Source organism: Mchenga conophoros, linkage group LG5 (genome assembly GCF_057382185.1).
Source record: "Mchenga conophoros isolate Kocher_MC1m ecotype Shallow Benthic linkage group LG5, M_conophoros_male_GT1.1, whole genome shotgun sequence".
Classification (NCBI taxonomy): domain Eukaryota; kingdom Metazoa; phylum Chordata; class Actinopteri; order Cichliformes; family Cichlidae; genus Mchenga; species Mchenga conophoros.
Genome location: NC_140530.1, coordinates 11,846,986 through 11,858,693, shown reverse-complemented (window position 1 = coordinate 11,858,693; position 11,708 = coordinate 11,846,986). Strand labels below are relative to the sequence as shown.

Sequence of the window (11,708 nt, the reverse complement as noted above, 5' to 3'; positions counted from 1 at the left end):
ATGTGCTTGAATATGTGAGGAAAAATATTTGGTTATTTAAAGGTGGATTTTGATGTAATTTGTTTGCTAAAACAGTATTTTCTGGTTTGTTGCCTCAGGGATACTATGCAGTTAAATCACCTTTCTTAGGGCAATACTGATAGTGCCTCTAAACTTTGGTATTTGAGACTGCTTGTTTTAGGTTTTAGGTGCTTAACTGCTCTAAAACACCTGATTCTGATCCATTTATCAAGCACCTGCCATGTTTAATACCCAGCTGATCATCTGAACTGTTGGAGCAGAGATTGGGGTCATGGTTTTGAGTTTGGTTAAGTGGTGCAAACCATACATTAATATTAACTAATTTCTAGGAAATGAGCAACAACAGTGTGTATCTATATAACACATTTTCTAGTTGTTTCCACCTCATCCAAAAAAAGAAAATTACAAAGATGTTTAATATCAAGTGTAAATTGGCTTTGCACCACAAATACAGGTGATCTAATTAGAGATGGAACCATATAACAAAACATTAACAGCTTTTGTGTTAACATTTATATATAAACAACATAAAAATGATTAGATTAAAAAAAATGAATAGAACACCTGCTGACCTGTTCCTCTGGTAGATTTTGGATGTGAGGGGGACCTCAGTAAGTAACTGCTGTTGATGGCTTTTTGAGTTGGGTGGAGATGTTGACATTGCAGGAGAGGTTTTCGAAGATTTAGACACCTAGGCTCCACCTGTTTGATAGAAGCAAATCTAGTAGAATTTATACATTTTCTTTGTTTTGTTTCGGTTTATCTGTCATTTTCTTTTTTTTTAATTGAGCAGCTAACACAGCTAACACAGCTAACGCCTAACAGGAAGAAGGTGCATGGTTTTGTTGAGCCTGATCCCTGCAGTTTAGGAAAAGAGATTTACTGTCATGCTACGGGATACATTTGGTTACGTATAGGTTCATAGTCAGACGGAGGACGCTTCAGCATGCCAGAAAAAGAGGACAGGAGAATTTAGATAGTAACAAAACCCCTAACATTAGTGCTTCTCCAATTTTTCCTCTTGATTTTGAAGTATTTCTTTTTTCATCGTATCACTGGAGATGCTACCACACCAAAACATTGACACCAGTGTTATATTCAGACCTGGACAAGTAAAGACATGGCAAATTGTATAATCAGTCAAATGAACAGGTTATAATCCACAATCAAGAAAACGAATCAGAAAGGAGACTCAAAATAGTCAGTCCTCAACTGAATATTTGGTTGATTTTGTAGCATCTTATTTATTTTATCGTGCTGTATGTCTGTTGGATTAGACAACTGAAGTTCGGTTACAAGTTATGTTCAAATTAACTTAAATTTTATTCAGTTTTTTATATAAACCACATATAGCCAATAATTTCCAACTACAGTTCTCAAGACAAAAGCTCCAACAATCAAATGATCCCCTGTGAGCAAGCAATTAGCAAGACCAGGGAAGAAAAACCTCAGTTTAACAGGAAGAAACCTCCTGCACAACCAGGCTCAGGGAGGGGCAGCCTTCTGCTGGGTCCAACTGGGGCTGTTAATGGAACAAGATGTGAAAAAGGAAAACATACAGAGACAGGACAAACCACACCCTATTAGTTATAGAAGAGAAAGGTTAATGATGTATAGTAGCTGTCATGATATGAAGTAATAAGACATGGGGTATCTTCAACACCACTTGCTTTATTGAACCGTAGCAGGAGCGTACATGGCTATAGCAATACTCAGTAGCATAGCCTGTCCTAAAGAGTCCTCCCATGGTCGCCCCCTCTGGTAGCCTTACTAGGACAATATAGATGAGATTTGAGTTGCGAGATTTCAAAACAGTAGTGGAATATAAATACAACCTCCATGCTCTGTAAGGGTTAACTGACCAAGAAGGAGAGTGATGGAGTGCTCTGCTAGATGGGCTGGCCTCCACAGTCCCGTGACCTAAACCCAATTGAGATGGTTTGGGATGAGATGGACAGCAGAGTGAAGGCAAAAGGGCTGACAAGTGCTCAGCACCTTGAGACTCCTTCAAGACCGTTGGAAAACCATTTCAGGTGACTGCCTCATGAAGCTCAGTGAGAGAATGCCAAGAGTGTGCAAAGCAGTAATCAAAGCAAAAGGTGGCTGTTCTGAACAATCTAAAATACAAAGCATGTTTTGGGTTATATCACATTTTTTTGTTTATTACATAATTTTGATGTCTTTAAAGAGAATCTACAATGTAAATGCCCCCCTCCCCTCTTTTGGGGTTCTTGCTCCAACAATTAATTTTAGTAGTTAAGAAATACAGAAAAATAACTCTAAATAATACAAAAAAAGCCTTCACATTCATTTATGACCTTGTACTGGATTTTTGTTGTTGTCGTTTTTTATAGTGTGGTAACAATAGTTCTATCCTATCAGCAAAGTGGTCTTACCTCTAGGGGGTTGAGGTCAACCTCTGAGATCAGTTTTAATCTCTAGCAGATATGCTGCTGTCCCATTATAAAGTTATAGTAGTCACTGAGATCAGAATTACAAAATTCTAAGGGGGCATTGTTTTATTGGGGCGACCGTGGCTCAGGGGGTTGGGAAGCGTATCTGTAACCGGAAGGTCGCCAGTTCGATCCCCGGGCTCCCTGTCCTGGTCGTTGTGTCTTTGGGCAAGACACTTTACCCTACTGTTGGCCAGAGGGGCCGATGGCACGATATAGCAGCCTCGCTTCTGTCAGTCTGCCCCAGGGCAGCTGTGGCTACATCTGTAGTTTACCTCCACCAGTGTGTGAATGAATAGTGGCATTGTAAAGCGCTTTGGGTGCCTTGAAAAGTGCTATATAAATCCAATCCATTATTATTATTGTATTTTTGAAACAGTCACTCACTGACCCTACAGCAATGTCACAGCAGGGAATTTATGTGTTTTGAGCACTTTTGTTCCCATTTCAGAGGTACTGGTACCTGATAATGTTCTCACTGATCATTTGTGTTCTCTCCAATATGACTACCTCCACACACACACAGTCAAACTGGTAAACCACTGAAAATACCAATGAATTATATTTGTAATTGTGAAAGGCAATCACTACTGTTAAAAATATATGTTAATATGAATAAAAGAACCTTTGGCAGTGACTGACCTTGATCCTAGAACGAAAAGGACACTAAATCAAAAAAGTGGAGGAAAGGTGGTTTTATATGGTTTTACCAATTCAAATTTTGAATCCATTATTTTCCTTTTTTTTCAAGATTTTGAAAATCAGTTTTTCTTTAAAAAAAAAGATTTTTATTTAATAGATTAATAGTTCATTTACAAATATTTGTTTATAATTATTCTTTTCATTTTCCTTTTAAGTTATCAAACAAGAGTCAAATTTAATGTCTAAATGAATAGAAGATATTAAAATGAATGTATAAAATGTATTTCCTCAGGAACATAGATGTGTGAATTACTGCATAATTAATTAATAAATCACAAAAAACCCCACTTGTCTTTCCTCTTCCTGCCACACATTAAGTGCACACAAACTTAATAAAACAAACAAAAAAAAGATTTTATTCCAGTTCACACATCATCATTGTCGATGTGTTTTACCACTTCCGTGGCTAAACATCTAAAAAATGAGTTGAAATAAATAAATATTCATTTGTAAAACAAGTACAAAGTAATCTTAAAACAATAACCCTTGCATCTGTCATTGCACAGAACATGCTATAGGCGCCAGCAAAATATTAATGCAGAAATCTGACATCAATTATTCACCAAAACATAACCAAGTTTGAACTAAGATTTGGCTTTTCAGTGGAAAATGTTAACTTTAGTCAATACTTGTACTGGAACAGTTAAATAGGTTATAATGGTTGACATTTTGACTGAATAAGCAGTAAACTGTTGTAGCTTTTAGATGAGTTGCAGAGGTGCTTGATTCTGTCTCATGAGGTAAAGCAGAGTTTGAACAACACAGTCTGAGGTGTGGTGACATCAGCTACAGCCAGCTCTTGTCCGTCAGCCAGCCCCAGCTCTGGAAAACATGTTCATAACATAAGTGAGTCAGCACATTCACAGTGAACTCATCTGACCAATGTGGAAACATTCTCAGTAAATAAACCAACACACCCTTCAGGGTTTTGGCCAGATTAGGCCGCGTCCTCTGTTCAATGGAAGCAACCGACTGTAAAACAAAATACTTCAGCTACAACCAAAACTTGAACTTCTCCAGAAAACACCTCAAATTGCTCAAAGATTGAACTAGAATACAAAACTGTACTAAATGGGAGGTTAATTACCTGTAAATATAAAGTCTTATTCTTTCCATCCATCGTTGTTGTTATGGCAGGTGATTTCATTTGTCTGAAAAAAATCCATTGTATTTGGTTGTTGGAAGCATTGCAACATAAAGTAAATTGAATATAGCTGGTAGTGTGATACAAACAAGGTGGGAACTAATATTAGGACATCACAGTAAGTGAGGTAAACGTACATGGAGGTGCTCTCGGTCAGGTAGTCCAACACCTCCTGGAGTTTGGAAGATGGCGAAAAGTGTAGGTCCGAAGGTACTTGGCTGCAAGCTGAACAGTTTTCCTGTAATAAGAGTAATAACCACAAACATGCACGCATTATCCAAACAGGCAAGTCTGTCATGAACTAACAGATGCGAGTCAGACACAAACCTTCCTTTCGGCTTCAAAGGTGTAGGTGTACAGGCCGTCAACATCATTGAAGACCATGTAATTATTCAGAGGTAAATATGCACTGCATGCAAAAAGGTAATAGCAATGTTATTAGAAACTGTGAAATATGCATTCAGTTTTTAAACACATTTTGACATGTGGCAAACAACCTGCAAACTCACCTTGATGCTATTTTGAAAACCTCAGTTGCACAAGCAGCTGCATCGAATAAAGCAGAGAAAAAACGAATGCTATTTACAGAGCACTACGAGTGAATGATTAACTTTTATAATCGTTCATAGAGGAATCAGGTCCACAGGTCTTACATTTATTCAGTGTTAGCTACTTACCAGCAATGGCAGCATTTGTGGATGCTACAGCAGGGATTATCCTCTTAACAACCCCTGAAACATTTAAAGCCAATTAGTTTTTTATATCTCTAATCATGAAAGAAAACAAAGAGGAAAATGCAGTTTGGGCAAAAGAAAGAAAAGCTGTACAAAGCATCTGATCTGAATGAACTTTAGGGAGTGTTTTAATGTTTTACTGACACAAAATAAGATAAGAGTTTGAAAGCACCATCAACTTGCTGTGTTTTATATTACTTGGCTCATCTTCCACAGGAGTAGCTAGAAAAGTAACAGTCACCTCATGGCCACAGAAATGCTATTTATGCAAGCTCACCCTGTGTTAGTCTATATGTGACTCCTGTTATGCTGAACTCTGCTGCCCTCTCCAGAGATTTCTGGTACACCCACTGGATGTGTTCTGGGTCATCTCCATCCAGAGACACGTCATCTAATCCACATCAAAACAAACAAAAAATAATAATAAAATAAACAAAAATTGAAACATACTTTCTGTTCAAATGTTTGACTACCTCATAATTGTAATTATTATTGAAAAAAAATATACCGGTAATATGGTGTGACTTCCTACCTCCAAAGGGCATCTCTTTTGGCCATAGTAATATTCGCACGTACTCAATGCAATGTTCTGGCAGACGAGGCATTGAGGCTATTGTACACATGGGGAAGTTGATCTACAGACACAGATTGGGTTTAGCACTGAAAAACTGACTGGGATCTGGTTCTGAAAGATAATTAACTCATGGCTATGATCATTATTTTAGACAAACATCTGCTACCTTACCTGGGGAGGGTAAAGCTCAAGGGTGCAGTCAATGCAGGCTGTCATGCCAGGGAAAATGACTCTGGCATTGCCTTTAAAGCCTTCAGTCCCACCATCAATCAGAGGGATGATGGATGATGGATCTAAGACACCATCTTCATACACCAGCAAAGATAGCTACAAAAAAAACAGAAACACGGAGTTTACATTTAGAATATGTTCCTTTTAGCTAGCATTATCTTACAGATAGAAATCCAGTCATTTTTCAACTGTGCAAAGCTAAACAGATCATGTTAAAGATCACAATAAAGAGATTTAACTTACCAGCATACCATTCATCCACCTCCTCGCCACAATAGAGTCCAATCCACACACAATTATATGGAATTCTAGGTAAAGATAGAAAGAGGGACAAAGTCAAATCCAATTTTCTATGTTTTCTAATCTAATTGGTTTTTTTAATTCAAATTTTGTGAAGAAAATGTCAAAAAAGTGGAGGTATCAAAAAGTGGTGTATCAAGTTTATGGATTCTATAGAGTTCTGTGAAAAACGAACTACTCTGCACTACCCGACTCACTGGACCATCTACAGTTTGCATACCGCCACAACAGGTCCACTGATGATGCCATAGCCCTGACACTACATACTGCCCTCTCACACCTGGAGAAGAGAGACACGTATGTGAGAATGCTGTTTGTAGATTACAGCTCAGCATTCAACACCATCGTTCCCTCGAAGCTGGACAGGAAACTGCAGGATCTAGGACTGAGCAGCTCCCTCTGCAACTGGATCCTTAACTTCCTGTCTGACAGACGCCAAGTGGTCAGACTGGGCATTTCACCTCATTCCCCATCACACTGGTGCTCCACAGGGGTGTGTACTGAGCCCTCTCCTGTACTCACTCTACACCTACGACTGCACGGCCACTAGCAACTCCAACATCATTGTGAAGTTTGCAGACGACACTACAGTGGTGGGTCTTATCACCAAAGGTAATGAGACGGCCTACAGGGAGGAGGTCAGTGCCCTGACCCACTGGTGTCAAGACAACCATCTCACCCTCAACGTCACAAAGACAAAGGAGTTGATAGTGGACTTCCAGAGGTGCAGCGAAGTACACCACCCCCATCACCGGCGCTGCTGTGGAGAGAGTGAGCAGCTTCCGCTTCCTTGGTGTACATCTGGCTGAGGATCTTACGTGGTCAGTACACACAAACAAAACAGTGAAGAAGGCGCAGCAGCGCCTCTTCTTTCTCAGGAGACCGAAAAGATTCGGCATGAGCCCCCGCATCCTCAGGACCTTCTATCACTGTGCCACTGAGAGCATCCTCACTGGATGCATCACCACCTGGTATGGCAACAGCACCGCCTACAACTGCAAAGCTCTCCAGCGAGTAGTGCGGTGCTCTGAACGGATAATTGGAGGTGAGCTTCCCTCCCTCCAAGACATCTACAGGAAGCGGTGCCTGAGGAAAGCGGGGAGGATCATCAAGGACTCCAGTCACCCCAGCCATAAACTGTTCAGACTGCTTCCATCAGGAAGGAGGTTCTGCAGCATCCGGTCCCGTACCAGCAGACTGAGAGACAGCTTTTTCCATCAGGCCATCAGACTGCTGAACATTTCATAGACACCTCAGCTTCACTACTGGAACTTCAACATTATGCACTCTACACTGTATATAAATGCCACTTGTTTTGCATAATATCCAACTACCAACCTCTGTATATTTTATACATTTTATTTTATCGTTTACTCTATTTAATTTTTAAAATATGTATACACACACACACACACACACACATATATACACAAGTAGATATACATATTAGTATACACATTCAGTAATATGCATACACTCTTATATTGTACATATATAAGATACATGATAAGTAGTCAATAGTTTTGTTGTGTGTGTCAGAACAATGAGGCGACTGCTGAATGTTACAGGTGTTACAGGAGTGATACATCTCCTGTTGTCAGGCCTGCAGGTATCAGGCTGTTGTTCTCCTTTATCTCATAGTGGGCAGAAATTATTTTTTGGAGTGGCACAAATAATTTGTGTGGCATCAAATTTGATGCAGAACAGCTGATTGTTCTGTAAATCAGCGGTCCCCAACCTTTTTCGCGCCACGGACCGGTTCATGCCCCACAATATTTTCACGGACCAGCCTTTAAAGCGTCGCGGATAAATACAACAAAATAAAAATAGTACCGGTACCGAAAAAAAGAAGATTTATTCATAACACATGTGAAAAGACCCAGGAAAACAGAGTTAACGATAAAAACGATAACAAAATAATGCTAAAAACCGATAAAAATCCTGAAAACCATACATTTCACACCTGAGCCTCAACTCTTGCGGCCCGGTCCAAACGACTCACGGACCGGTACCGGTCCGAGGCCCGGGGACCGCTGCTGTAAATACTTTGAAATGTTTATTTTAAAAAAAACAAAAAAAACACCCTGGTTGCAATTTTAGGTAAACAGCTGTAAAAAAAACTTTGTTTGCAAAACTCAGTTACTTTTTTAAAGAAGTAACTATATAATTAATTGCGCAACATTGGTCATTATATACTGTATTCTACAGACAGAGTTACAGGACTCTCTCCCAGACCACAGACTCATACTCATAATACAAGTCAGAGCTTTATAAAAAAAAAAGAAAAAAAGAAAGAAGAAAGTTTTGTTTTCATAATTGGAGATCAAGTTATTTTTACTTCCAATAGTGTTAACATGCTGCACAGGTCATGAACAAGCCTTTTTTTAATTTTTTCATTGTAAGTGGGCTAAAGAGGTTAATTAAAAGTAGTCTAACATAAATGCTGTAATTTGATTATTTTAATAAACCATGTAACTTGGATGGATCTGATGCTGGCGTGACCACAGTGCAGACGTCTAATGTTGCTCACAGTGGTCCAAGGGACCGCTCAGGGAGTTTGTGTGTTTGCTCAGACACATGAAAAATTAGAGGGAACATTGCTGTAGCCCTTGGGTTTTTAAGAATATCACAAAGGACTTTTATAGGATTTTGTGGGGTCCTGTGAAAACTTTCTTTTTCAAGTAACTATAGTTAACAAGTAAATTGCTAATGGCAAGTGAGATCATTAAGAAGCAGGTTTACATCACAGGAAAGTGGACATGTGAAGTATGTTTCTCTATTCTATTAAGGGGTGCAATGGCTTTTCATTTAGAGTAAGTTGCACACACTTAAAAAAATAAATTAAACTGCAGTGAGATATTTAATGTGAAACAAAATTAATCTCAAGTGAGCAAATCCATTCAGACATTACAAAAGCCAGTAATGGATTGCCCTGTTGATACTTACGTCTGTAGAATGTTTCATCTAAGTCTTGAATCTTTTTAAAATAGCTGCACAAAACATTTAGGAAAGGTTTGGGTTTTAACACAATATTCACTTCATATTGTTCGCATCACAGAAAAGTAGTATGGTGTCTTTGCATTCTTAAACTGTAATATCTGAACATTCTTCACATTTTGTCCACAATGACTGTACGTTAAAATTTTAGCCATGTGAACGTGATAAAGCATTTGAACTCTCAGAATAGATGCTCAATCAAAAGGATACGGGATTACACAGCATCCAGGCACACGACTGTTTATAAAGTCAGCAGCAACATCCGCCTTGGGTCGACCTACATCTTTAGCTCTAGTGAAAATTACAGACACATGAAAATCAAAGATAAAACGTAACACAGTAAGGATCAGCCTTTACACAGAACTGACTGATTCTACTCACCTGAAGAGGAACTGTCGATTTAGGTTGGAAACATCAATGGTGTCCATGTCAACAACATGAATGTTGCGAAAGCCTGATAAGGCCTGAGCCACAAGATGAACAAAAAGATGAAAATTAAATACGAACTATTCACTGAAATTATAATTATACCATTTAAATGATAATAATAATAATAATAATAATAATAATAATAATAATAATAATACCAGGTTTTTTAGCAGCTCGCATCCCAAACCACCAGCACCAATGACCAAGATTTTGCAGGTTTCTAACATAAACTGCAAGGACTAAAATAGGAGAATACATTTCATATCAGAGATATCAAATATGCCACAGGACAGAAAAAATGACATATCTGTATCAGATTCCTCACTGCAAATATTACCTCTGTGCTGGGTTCAAAGTCAGGATGCATGAATGGACCTGATCTTTCCAAAAACTTCTTGATATGGTTCCAACGGTCATCCCAGTCAGAGGTGCTTCCAGTGTCTCCATCCACCAACATCCTAAGGATGACATTCATGTTTAGGATGCATTATCAACAGTATCTCTGACAAAAATGTTAAATAGTGCATGCATGGCAACATATGGCCCCATAACATAAAAATGTTTATCGCTACTTAAATTGTACAGCATGGAAAAGAACCAAATCCTATGCTCAATGTTGTGATTAATGTTAACAGGAAGAGCGCTATTTACAGCAGAAAATTAAATGACTTTTAAGAAACTAAGTAGGCATCATTACCTTATGTTTTAATGTCTACTCTACTCTACATCAACCTCGGTTCTCTCACATATGACTCTTTTAAAGCGGCTCTATTATGCAGTTTCATAGTTGTTGCAACAGCGGATGCTCACATTAAACATGGCCAAATCTTTGAGCCAAAAGCTTTCAGTTTCAAAAGCTTGTTTCTACTTATATGGTCATCTCGGGCACACAACTTTGGCCGTGACCACAAAAGCCCCACCGACCTCAAGTTAAAACTTTCTAGTTGTGAAGAGCAGCCAATCAGATGAAAGCTCCCTTAAAGGGCGCTCGCTGAAAGTGATTATAGGGCTTTGGACAGAATGCCTGGGCTACACCAAGGTCCAATATAAGATGAAAAAAATATGAACTTCTTGAAAAGAGTCCAAGATTAAAAAGAGTCAGCAAAGAGTTGGAAGTGAGCATAATTTGTCCCCTTTAAACATCTTAGTAAAACTGCCTGTCTCACGGGTGGGCGTTTCTGACCCACTGAATTTTGGGTAATATCTCTTGCCTGAATAGCTCCCAGCCTGCCGGCAGCTAAGCTAAGTGAATAGCTAACATGTCAACAGTGAGGAGGTACAACAGACCTCAAACTTCGCACAGAGATTAATAATACCACTACTAATTCACTATACAGACGTGTTAGTTATTCACTGTCAACTAGGCAGGATATTTCTGTCAACTAGCTACTCACAAGTTTCATTTACAACCAGCATTAGCTTAGCTCTTCGTCTAGCTAATGTTAACCTTCCTCCTAATGTTAACCTCAAACCTTGCGCCAGTTCTACCAATTGATCACTAACTTCTCAGTCAGCTCCACTACTCTCCTTCTTTTCTTCTCCCTAAAAAGAGAGAATAAAAGAAGGTTGATTCATGCTGTGCTTTCGCAGATTAAGGTGACTTGAAAGCATCTTTCGGGGTTTCTTGCTTGTTTCTTCGGCAGCTACTTACGGCTCGTCCGTCTCCGCCATCTTTGAGTAACTTCAAATGTCCAATTTAGCAGTAGTAAACAAGAAATCTGTCAGCCAACAATAGCGTTACTGTCGGATAAAAGTCTCTGTTGACAATGTTCTGGTTTACAGTTTTAGAATTAATGTGTCCCGCAGCTAGAGGCTGTAGAGCATATAATCTATATAAGATAAATTAGTTGTAATTTTATTATTTAGGTGGAATTTCAATATTCCCATTATCATGAAGGTTGCATTGTCAACAGTCGGTCATAAAGGCGGAAATTACATCGAAGTTCCAACAGATGGTAGCATTTACCTTACGGCTTTACAAGTCACCAGTTTTCAAGCGCAAACTTGTATTGCTGGGCAATACTGCACATTTTAGTATTGATCCAGTACCAAGTAAATCAAGGGCCAGTGTTTGCAATACCGCTGCTTAAGTAGAGCGGGTCGGGGGGCAGTGTGCCATGATT

At 38.9% G+C, this 11,708-nt stretch overlaps 1 protein-coding gene across 5 annotated transcripts; it reads right to left on the bottom strand.

The window, feature by feature from the left end:
• Positions 1-3,505: 3,505 nt before the first annotated feature.
• Positions 3,506-11,302, bottom strand: uba3 (ubiquitin-like modifier activating enzyme 3). 5 transcript variants are annotated; one of them, XM_085273302.1, is made up of 19 exons: positions 11,237-11,302; positions 11,089-11,127; positions 9,923-10,043; positions 9,744-9,824; positions 9,538-9,620; positions 9,367-9,447; positions 9,106-9,149; positions 6,380-6,439; positions 6,103-6,167; positions 5,800-5,955; positions 5,587-5,689; positions 5,332-5,445; positions 4,998-5,051; positions 4,830-4,866; positions 4,648-4,729; positions 4,458-4,558; positions 4,264-4,327; positions 4,094-4,148; positions 3,506-3,998 (listed from the first exon to the last, which is right to left on the bottom strand). In XM_085273302.1, exons 1-19 carry the CDS (start codon positions 11,254-11,256, stop codon positions 3,910-3,912), a joined length of 1,449 nt encoding a protein of 482 aa, XP_085129428.1. In that variant the 5' UTR covers positions 11,257-11,302; the 3' UTR covers positions 3,506-3,909. The 5 variants fall into 5 exon arrangements, with proteins under 5 accessions (XP_085129428.1, XP_085129430.1, XP_085129429.1 ...); XM_085273304.1 differs by lacking the exon at positions 6,380-6,439 and having other exon boundaries at positions 11,237-11,300; XM_085273303.1 differs by lacking the exon at positions 11,089-11,127 and having other exon boundaries at positions 11,237-11,291.
• Positions 11,303-11,708: the final 406 nt, after the last annotated feature.

Excerpts from the sequence above, each read along its gene's own strand:
- uba3 (XM_085273302.1), bottom strand. The coding sequence starts at position 11,256 with ATGGCGGAGACGGACGAGCC. Across the intron at positions 10,044-11,088 it reads GTAGTGGAGCTGACTGAGAA|GATGTTGGTGGATGGAGACA; the intron begins GTTAGTGATCAA and ends TGTCATCCTTAG. Across the intron at positions 6,440-9,105 it reads AGATGAAACATTCTACAGAC|GTGTGAGAGGGCAGTATGTA; the intron begins GTAAGTATCAAC and ends TCTCTTCTCCAG.